Source organism: Corvus moneduloides, chromosome 28 (assembly GCF_009650955.1).
Source record: "Corvus moneduloides isolate bCorMon1 chromosome 28, bCorMon1.pri, whole genome shotgun sequence".
NCBI lineage: Eukaryota > Metazoa > Chordata > Aves > Passeriformes > Corvidae > Corvus > Corvus moneduloides.
Window position 1 is genome coordinate 3828371 of NC_045503.1, and position 10065 is coordinate 3838435.

At 68.5% G+C, this 10065-nt stretch overlaps 1 protein-coding gene across 1 annotated transcript; it reads left to right on the top strand.

Annotated features, from left to right (window-relative positions):
- The first annotated feature begins 936 nt into the window (after window positions 1-936).
- Window positions 937-9403, top strand: ANKLE1 (ankyrin repeat and LEM domain containing 1). The gene is made up of 5 exons (XM_032092477.1): window positions 937-1988; window positions 3627-3789; window positions 3866-4025; window positions 5975-6104; window positions 8141-9403. The coding sequence occupies exons 1-5, from the start codon at window positions 1001-1003 to the stop codon at window positions 8311-8313; spliced, it is 1614 nt and encodes a 537-aa protein (XP_031948368.1). The 5' UTR covers window positions 937-1000; the 3' UTR covers window positions 8314-9403.
- The last annotated feature ends 662 nt before the right edge of the window (window positions 9404-10065 follow it).

Here is a 10065-nt window from a genome sequence, read left to right on the forward strand (position 1 = left end):
CAGGAGGGCTCTGTCCTTCCTGTCCGAGGATGGCACCGATGGCAGCGACTCCTCCGTGTCCCTCGGGGCCAGCCCCGAGGCCGGACCCCTCAGCAGCACCCGCAGGTCCCTCCTGGACGAGCCGGGTGACCGCTGTGTCACCGCGCTGTGGCCGGGCTGTCCCCAAGAGCCCCGCGGGCACCCAGCTGTCCTCCCGGCACCCCTCGCCTCCAGCACGCTGCTCTCAGAGCGGGACCCCGTCCAGGAGCGACCCCCGAGCCGCATTTTAGGGGCACGGACGGGGGGCCCCAGCTTTGGGGACATCGCTGTCGCTTGTCCCCAGTTGGCTCCCGGTGTGTCCCTCAGGCAGCACCAGCGCGGGGTGTTGGGGACGCGCGCGGTGTCCCCGAGGTCGCCCCTGCTCCGCGGTGGCCTCGGCAGCTGCTCGGTGGCACCTCAGACCTCCGGTGGCATCGCGGGTGGCATCCCGGCTGCTGCGGCTCAGCACTGTCCCTTCGTCCCCATCACGGGGGTGCCAGAGCCGGGGCACGGGGACCCCGCTGGCTTTGGGGACAGCAGCAGCCTCGGCGACAGCACCGAGTGCTTCGTCAGCGCCTTGGAGTCCCCGGAGCGCAGCGGGGCCGGGGGGGCTCAGCCCGGGGGTCCCCCGGGGGGTGCAGCCCCTTCCCCACCGGGGGAGGATTCCGGGGCTACCGTGGATGTCGGGGGGCTCCTTGCCCGGCTCGGGGGTTGCAGCCTCCGGGGGTCCCCGCCCTGCTCCCCGCGGTGCCTTGGCGACCCTGGCGATGTCACCGCGAGGGGCCGGGACACCCTTGGCGACCGTCACGTCACCCCCAGAAGCCGGAGTCGCCTGCGGGCGGTGGCAGCGCGGCTCCGCTTGGCTTCCTCCTCTTCCTCCTCGTCCTCCTCGTCCTCCTCGTCCTCCTCGTCCTCCTCGTCCTCCTCCTCCTCCTCCTCCTCCTCCTCCTCCTCCTCCTCCCTCTTCCCCGAGTCGCTCCCGATGCCCCGGAGACCCCCCAGGCTCAGAGTCCCCAGGGCCGCTGTCACCTCCCCCTTGGGTCGCTGTGTCCCCCCAGGGGACGGGGATGTGGCCGCTGGGGAGGCAGAGGGGACCGGCGGCTCTTGGGGTGACACCCAGATCCTCCCCGGCTTGTCCCCAGGGGGTGGCAGCGCCCCCAAATCCGGTCCCACGGTGCTGCTGGGATTTGGGGACAAGGGACACCCCCGAAACTCCTCAGGGTCGGGTCCCACGGTCCTGCTGGGATCTGGGGACAAGGGACACCCCCAAAACTCCTCAGGGTCGGGTCCCACGGTGCTGCTGGGATTTGGGGACAAGGGACACCCCCAGGACTCTCTGTCACTCGCCCGGGGCTCCCCCAAACCTAGCCCCAAGGTCCGGCTGGTCACGGGGACCCGGGGACACCCCCAGAAGTTCCCGTCGGTCACTCGGGGTCCCCTCGGTGCCACCGGGATGCTGGAAGGTGGCTCCGGGTGGCAGCAGCGCCCCTCGCCCTTGGGGACATCCCGGTCCCGGTGGCCCCACGGGAGTCTCAAGCACCCCCTGGCCCCGCGGCCACCTGGCAGTGCCAGCGGCGAGCTGGGGACACCTTCCGTGCCACCGTCACCCGGTGAGGAGCTGGGGACACCTTCCGTGCCACCGTCACCCGGTGGCGAGCTGGGGACACCCTCCGTGCCACCGTCACCCGGTGAGGAGCTGGGGACACCCTCCGTGCCACCGTCACCCGCCGGCTGTGCCACCCCACGCTCCGAGGAGCACCGGGAGGACGTGGCACGGGCACAGACACCCGCGGGCTGTCACAGCCCTGGCTACACAGATGCCACCAGCAGCCCCGAGGGTGGCACCGGGCGCGGTGGCGGCGTGCCCGCCGTGGCACCGCTGTCGCTCTCCGTCACCGGGCAGACGCGGCCGCTCCACCGGCGGCGGCTCGAGCGCCCGGCCCGGGGCCACCGCCCGGGGTGGCCCGAGGGTGAGTCCGGGGGACAGGACAGCCCCGGGTGGCACCGCAGGGATCCCCCCCGGAACCGGCCGGGGGTGGGTTTGGGGTCATTGGGATGGGAATGGGGCTGGACCAGGGGGTTTGGGATCATTGGGATGGGAATGGGGCTGGACCAGGGGGATTGGGGTCATTGGGATGGGAATGGGGGGGTTGGGGGTTGTGGGGTTGTTGTGGGGTTGGGCCAGGGGGTTTGGGGTCATTGGGATGGGAATGGGGATGGGCCAGGGGGTTTGGGGTCATTGGGATGGGAATGGGGGGGTTGGGGGTTGTGGGGTTGTTGTGGGGTTGGACCAGGGGGTTTGGGATCATTGGGATGGGAATGGGGCTGGACCAGGGGGATTGGGGTCATTGGGATGGGAATGGGGGGGTTGGGGGTTGTGGGGTTGTTGTGGGGTTGGGCCAGGGGGTTTGGGGTCATTGGGATGGGAATGGGGATGGGCCAGGGGGTTTGGGGCCATGGGGATGAGAATGGGGATGGAGCAGGGGGGTTGGGGCCATTGGGATGGGAATGGGGGCTTTGGGGCCATGGGGATGGGAATGGGGGCTTTGGGGCATGGGGATGGGAATGGGGGCTTTGGGGCCATGGGGATGGGAATGGGGCTGGACCAGGGGGATTGGGGCTGTGAGGATGGGAATGGGGCTGGGCCAGAGGGTTTGGGGTCATTGGGACGGGAATGGGGACTTTGGGGCCATGGGGACGGGAATGGGGCTGCTCCAGGGGATTTGGGGTCATTGGGATGGGAATGGGGGGCTTGGGGGATGTGCTGGGGGGGAGCTGGGGTCGTGGGGATGGACATTGTGGGGTTTGGGGTCATGGAGATGGGAATGGGGCTGGACCAGGGGGGTTGGGGCCATTGGGATGGGAATGGGAGCTTTGGGGGCTGTGGTGGGTGGGTTGCAGTCATGGGGATGGACATTGTGGGGTTTGGGGTCACTGGGATAAGAATGGGGCTGGACCAGGGGGTTTGGGGTCACTGGGATGGGAATGGGGAGGGACCAGGGGGTTTGGGGTCATTGGGGTGGGAATGGGGCTGGACCAGGGGGTTTGGGGTCATTGGGGTGGGAATGGGGCTGGACCAGGGGGTTTGGGGTCATGGAGATGGGAATGGGGATGGACCAGGGGGTTTGGGGCCATGGGGATGGGAATGGGGGGGTTGGGGGATGTGGGGTTGTTGTGGGGTTGGGCCAGGGGGTTTGGGGTCATTGAGATGGGAATGGGGATGGACCAGGGGGTTTGGGGTCACTGCGATGAGAATGGGGCTGGATCGGGGGGTTTGGGGTCATTGGGGATGGGAATGGGGCTGGACCAGGGTGTTTGGGGTCACTGGGATGGGAATGGGAGCTTTGGGGGCTGTGGTGGGTGGGTTGCAGTCATGGGGATGGACATTGTGGGGTTTGGGGTCATTGGGATGGGAATGGGGATGGACATTGTGGGGTTTGGGGTCATGGGGATGAGGCTGTGCCAGGGGGTTTGGGGTCATGAGGATGCGGCTTTTGGGGTCCCGCTGACGGGCATTGGGCACAACGGGGCCGCCGCGGGGCTGTGGGGGCTGCGCTGACGGGCACAGGGCGCTCCCAGCTGCCCCCACAGCTGGCACTGCCCCGCAGGGCACAGCCCGGAGCTGGTGGCCGCGCTGAGGACCGGCCACATCCCCGACTGTGCCCAGGACGAGCTGGCACTGACCAGGGAGTTCGAGCGGCCGGAGCGCGGCCGGCCCTGGCGCGAGGGGCGGCTCAAGTCCAGCTTCAATTACCTCCTGCTGGACCCCAGGTGCGGGCACCTCGCTGCCACCCCGTGCCAGGGCTCAGAGAGGGTCCCCAAAAAACCGGGGATTTTGTCCCTTTAGGGTCACCCGGGACCTGCCCCGGCGCAGCCCCGGCCTGAGCGCGGCCGAGCGCTTCCGGAGCTTCGTGGGCGCCGTGTTCTACGTGGGCAAGGGCACGCGGGGCAGGGCCTGCTGGCACCTGCGCCAGGCGCTGGCACAGCTCCGGCGCGGCACGGCCAGGGTGGGCACAACGGGGGAACGGGGTGGGAGAGGGAATGGGGTGGGAATGGGGGAATGGGGGATTGGGAGTGGGGGAATGGGGCTGGGAATGGGGGATTGGGGGAATGGGGCTGGGAATGGGGCTGGGAATGGGGGAATGGGAATGGGGGAATGGGGCTGGGAATGGGGGATTGGGAATGGGGGAATGGGAATGGGGGAATGGGGGAATGGGACTGGGAATGGGATGGGAATGGGGGAATGGGGCTGGGAATGGGGGAATGGGAATGGGGACGGGATGGGAATGGGGGGTTGGGGGAATGGGGCGGGGAATGGGGCTGGGAATGGGGGAATGGGGCTGGAAATGGGAGAATGGGGCTGGGAATGGGATGGGAATGGGGGAACGGGGCTGGGAATGGGGGATTGGGGGAATGGGGCTGGGAATGGGGCTGGGAATGGGGCTGGGAATGGAGGAATGGGAATGGGGGAATGGGGCTGGGAATGGGGGGTTGGGAATGGGGGAATGGGAATGGGGGAATGGGGGAATGGGACTGGGAATGGGATGGGAATGGGGGAATGGGAATGGGCTGGGAATGGGATGGGAATGGGGGAATGGGGCTGGGAATGGAGGAATGGGAATGGGGACGGGATGGGAATGGGGGGTTGGGGGAATGGGGCGGGGAATGGGGCTGGGAATGGGGGAATGGGGCTGGAAATGGGAGAATGGGGCTGGGAATGGGATGGGAATGGGGGAACGGGGCTGGGAATGGGGGATTGGGGCTGGGAATGGGGGACTGGGAGCTGTGGGGTGGGAGTGGGGGAACGGGCCTGGGAACTGGGGCTGGGAGTGGGGGAATGGGGGCTATGGGGCTGGGAATGGGGCTGGGAATGGGGGACTGGGAATGGGGGAATGGGGGTTGTGGGGCTGGGAATGGGGGACTGTGGGATTGGGAATGAGGGGCTGCACTGGGGGCTGGAGGTCAAGGGATTGGGAGTGAGGGGTTTGGGGCCGCGGTGCCGGGCACGGGGCCGTGCCGGGGGATTTGGGGCCACGGGGCCGTGCCAGGGGATTTGGGGCCACGGTGCTGGGCACGGGGCCGTGCTGGGGGATTTGGGGCCGTGGTGCCAGGCACGGGGCCGTGCTGGGGGATTTGGGGCCGTGGTGCCAGGCACGGGGCCGTCCTGGGGGATTTGGGGCCGTGGTGCCAGGCACGGGGCCGTCCTGGGGGATTTGGGGCCGTGGTGCCAGGCACGGGGCCGTGCCAGGGGATTTGGGGCCACGGTGCTGGGCACGGGGCCGTGCTGGGGGATTTGGGGCCACGGGGCTGTGCCGGGGGATTTGGGGCCGTGGTGCCAGGCACGGGGCCGTGCTGGGGGATTTGGGGCCACGGGGCTGTGCCGGGGGATTTGGGGGCCGTGGTGCCAGGCACGGGGCCGTGCTGGGGGATTTGGGGCCACGGGGCTGTGCCGGGGGATTTGGGGCCGTGGTGCCAGGCACGGGGCCGTGCCGGGGGATTTGGGGCCACGGGGCTGTGCCGGGGGATTTGGGGCCGTGGTGCCAGGCACGGGGCTGTGCCAGGCACGGGGCTGTGCCAGGGGATTTGGGGCCACGGTGCTGGGCAGGGGGCTGTGCTGGGGGATTTGGGGCCACGGGGCTGTGCCAGGGGATTTGGGGCCCTGGTGCCAGGCACGGGGCTGTGCTGGGGGATTTGGGGCCGTGGTGCCAGGCACGGGGCCGTGCCGGGGGATTTGGGGCCACGAGGCCGTGCTGGGGGATTTGGGGCCGCAGTGCCAGGCACGGGGCCGTGCTGGGGGATTTGGGGCCACGGGGCCGTGCCGGGGGATTTGGGGCCGCAGTGCCAGGCACGGGGCCGTGCTGGGGGATTTGGGGCCACGAGGCCGTGCCGGGGGATTTGGGGCCACGGGGCCGTGCCGGGGGCTTTGGGGTGGCGGTGACGGCACCGCTGTCCCCAGGGCTGCCCCAAGGTGCGGCGCATCCTGGAGATCTGGGCTTTGGGGCACGGCGTGGTGCCCCTGCTGTGCTTCCAGCACCGCGTGCCCGCCGAGGCCTTCACCCGCGAGAGCTGCATGCTCGAGGCGCTGGGTGAGCCCCGATGCCAACCGCGGCCCAGAGCCCGTCCCCAACCCGAGAGCCCGTCCCCAACCCCACAGAGCCCATTCCCAACCCGAGAGCCTGTCCCCAACCCACAGAGCCCGTCCCCAACCCACAGAGCCCATTCCCAACCCCACAGAGCCCGTCCCCAACCCACAGAGCCCGTCCCCAACCCGAGAGCCCATCCCCAACCCCACAGAGCCCGTCCCCAACCCGAGAGCCCATCCCCAACCCCACAGAGCCCGTCCCCAACCCACAGAGCCCGTCCCCAACCCACAGAGCCCATTCCCAACCCCACAGAGCCCGTCCCCAACCCACAGAGCCCGTCCCCAACCCCACAGAGCCCGTCCCCAACCCGAGAGCCTGTCCCCAACCCACAGAGCCCGTCCCCAACCCACAGAGCCCGTCCCCAACCCACAGAGCCCGTCCCCAACCCCACAGAGCCCGTCCCCAACCCGAGAGCCTGTCCCCAACCCACAGAGCCCATCCCCAACCCCACAGAGCCCGTCCCCAACCCGAGAGCCTGTCCCCAACCCACAGAGCCCATCCCCAACCCCACAGAGCCCGTCCCCAACCCACAGAGCCCGTCCCCAACCCCCAGACCCCATTCCCAACCCCACAGACCCCATTCCCAACCCCACAGAGCCCATCCCCAACCCCACAGACCCCATTCCCAACCCCACAGACCCCATTCCCAACCCCACAGAGCCCGTCCCCAACCCGAGAGCCCGTCCCCAACCCACAGAGCCCGTCCCCAATCCCACAGAGCCCGTCCCCAACCCGAGAGCCCATCCCCAACCCCACAGAGCCCATCCCCAACCCCACAGACCCCATTCCCAACCCCACAGACCCCATTCCCAACCCACAGAGCCCGTCCCCAACCCGAGAGCCCGTCCCCAACCCACAGACCCCTTTCCCAACCCCACAGAGCCCGTCTCCAACCCACAGACCCCATTCCCAACCCCACAGAGCCCGTCCCCAACCCGAGAGCCCGTCCCCAACCCCACAGAGCCTGTCCCCAACCCGAGACCCCATTCCCAACCCCACAGAGCCCGTCCCCAACCCCAGAGCCCATCCCCAACCCCACAGACCCCATTCCCAACCCCACAGACCCCATTCCCAACCCACAGAGCCCGTCCCCAACCCGAGAGCCCGTCCCCAACCCACACGCCCCATTCCCAACCCCACAGAGCCCGTCCCCAACCCCCAGACCCCATTCCCAACCCACAGAGCCTGTCCCCAACCCGAGACCCCATTCCCAACCCCCAGACCCCATTCCCAACTCACAGAGCCCATTCCCAACCCCCAGCACAGCTCAGGGGGTCCTGGGGCTGACCCCAATCCCCACGGGTGCTGTCCATCCCCATGGGTGCTGTCCTTGACCCCAGGGGTGCTGTCCTTGACCCCAGGGGTGCTGTCCTTGACCCCAGGGGTGCTGTCCATCCCCACGGGTGCGTCCATCCCCATGGATGCTGTCCTTGACCCCACGGGTGCTGTCCATCCCCCCGGGTGCTGTCCTTGACCCCATGGGTGCTGCCCTTGACCCCACGGGTGCGTCCATCCCCATGGGTGCTGTCCTTGACCCCATGGGTGCTGTCCATCCCCATGGGTGCTGCCCTTGACCCCACGGGTGCTGCCCTTGACCCCACGGGTGCTGTCCATCCCCATGGGTGCTGTCCATCCCCACGGGTGCTGTCCATCCCCATGGGTGCTGCCCTTGACCCCACGGGTGCTGCCCATCCCCACGGGTGCTGCCCTTGACCCCACGGGTGCTGCCCATCCCCATGGGTGCTGTCCATCCCCATGGGTGCTGTCCTTGACCCCATGGGTGCTGTCCATCCCCATGGGTGCTGCCCTTGACCCCACGGGTGCTGTCCTTGACCCCATGGGTGCTGTCCTTGACCCCATGGGTGCTTCCCATCCCCCCGGGTGCCGCCCTTGACCCCATGGGTGCTGCCCTTGACCCCACGGGTGCTGTCCTTGACCCCATGGGTGCTGCCCTTGACCCCACGGGTGCTGTCCCCCAGGCCTGCAGCCGCTGACCAACGCCCGCCGGGGGCCGTGCTACGGCGTGGCCGCGGCCTGGGCGGCCGAGAGGCGCCGGCGCCTGGGCGTCCTCCTGCTGCACCGCGCCATGGGCGTCCTGCTGGCCGAGGGCGAGCGCCAGCTGCGGCCTGAGGACATCGCCGGGGGACGCTGAGCACCCCAGGGGGACGCTGAGCACCTCAGGGTGACACCGAGGACACCTGGGGGACGCTGAGCACCCCAGGGTGACGCTGAGCACACCTGGGTGACATCGAGGACCTCAGAGTGACACTGAGCACCCCAGGGGGACACCGAGGACCTCAGGGTGACACTGAGCACCCCAGGGGGACACTCAGCACCCCATGGGGACATTGAGCACCCCAGGGTGACACCGAGGACCACAGAGTGACACCGAGGACACCTGGGGGACACTGAGCACCCCAGGGTGGCACTGAGGACACCTGGGGGACACTGAGGACCTCAGGGTGACACTGAGCATCCCAGGGTGACTCTCAGCACCCCAGGGTGACACCGAGGACCTCAGGGTGACACTGAGCACCCCAGGGGGACATTGAGCACCTCAGGGTGGCACTGAGGACACCTGGGTGACACCGAGGACTCCATGGGGACACCGAGGGCCTCAGAGTGACACTGAGCATCCCAGGGTGACACCGAGCACCCCATGGGGACACTGAGCACCCCAGGGTGACACCGAGGACCACAGAGTGACACTGAGGACACCTGGGGGACACTGAGGACCTCAGGGTGACACTGAGCACACCTGGGTGACACCGAGGACTCCATGGGGACACTGAGGACCTCAGAGTGACACTGAGCACACCTGGGTGACACTGAGGACCCCATGGGGACACCGAGGACCTCAGGGTGACACTGAGCACCCCAGGGGACACCGAGCACCCCAGGGGAACATTGAGGACCTCAGGGGGACACTGAGGACCCCATGGGGACACCAAGGACCTCAGGGTGACACCGAGGACCTCAGGGTGACACTAAACACCCCAGGGTTACACTGAGGACCCCATGGGGACACCAAGGACCTCAGGGTGACACTGAGCACCCCAGGTTGACACTGAGCACCCCAGGGTGACCCTGAGGACCCCAGGGGACACTGAGCACCCCCAGGGTGCCACCAAGGTCCCCAGGGTGCCCCCGAGCACCCCAGGGTGCCTCTTTTAAGGCCGAATATTCCGATTTTTTTCCTCAATAAATCTTCACCGGGCCGGATCCTCCCGGGAATTTTGGGATCCCGGCCCTGCTCCGACGCGCTCCCGGCGCTCCCAGTAGGGAACTGGACACGGCTGGGATACAGCACGGCTTTACTGGGTGCGGTGGCACGAACACGCGGCGGTGGTGGCAGCGGCGGGGGCACAAGCGGAAGGTGGCCCAGAGCTGTGACCCCGCAGCCGGCTGGCGACAAGGGCGGGGGGCACAGCCCTGGTGGCATTTTTTGGGAGGGGGGGCGCGGTGGCGTTTTTGGGGTGCTGGGAGGGGGTGATTTGAGCCCAGGGAGGGGTAAAATTCTCATTATGAGACAGCAGCGGGCGCGGCTGGCACGGGCACACCTCGGGGACGAGCGCGGGACCCCCTGAGCCCCCTCGGTGCGGTGCCAGCCCCGTTTGGGGCGCGGGGACGGGGTGGGGACGGGGGTTGAGGTTTCCACGGGGGCGGCGCTTTCTTTGGTTTAAATGTCGGGAATTTGGGAGCGGGGGCAAAGCGGGGTGAGGAGGGCACGGTGCCCACATCGCGGGTGGCACCCGGGACACGCTCAGGTGGCTCCTGGAGTCGTGGCCCGGCTGCCGGGAAGCGCGGAAATGATGGGATAGGGACAGGAGGGATGGGATTGGGATCCCGGGAAGGGACGTTGGTGTTCCCCGGTGTCCCAGGGGGATGGAGCCGCTGGGAAAAA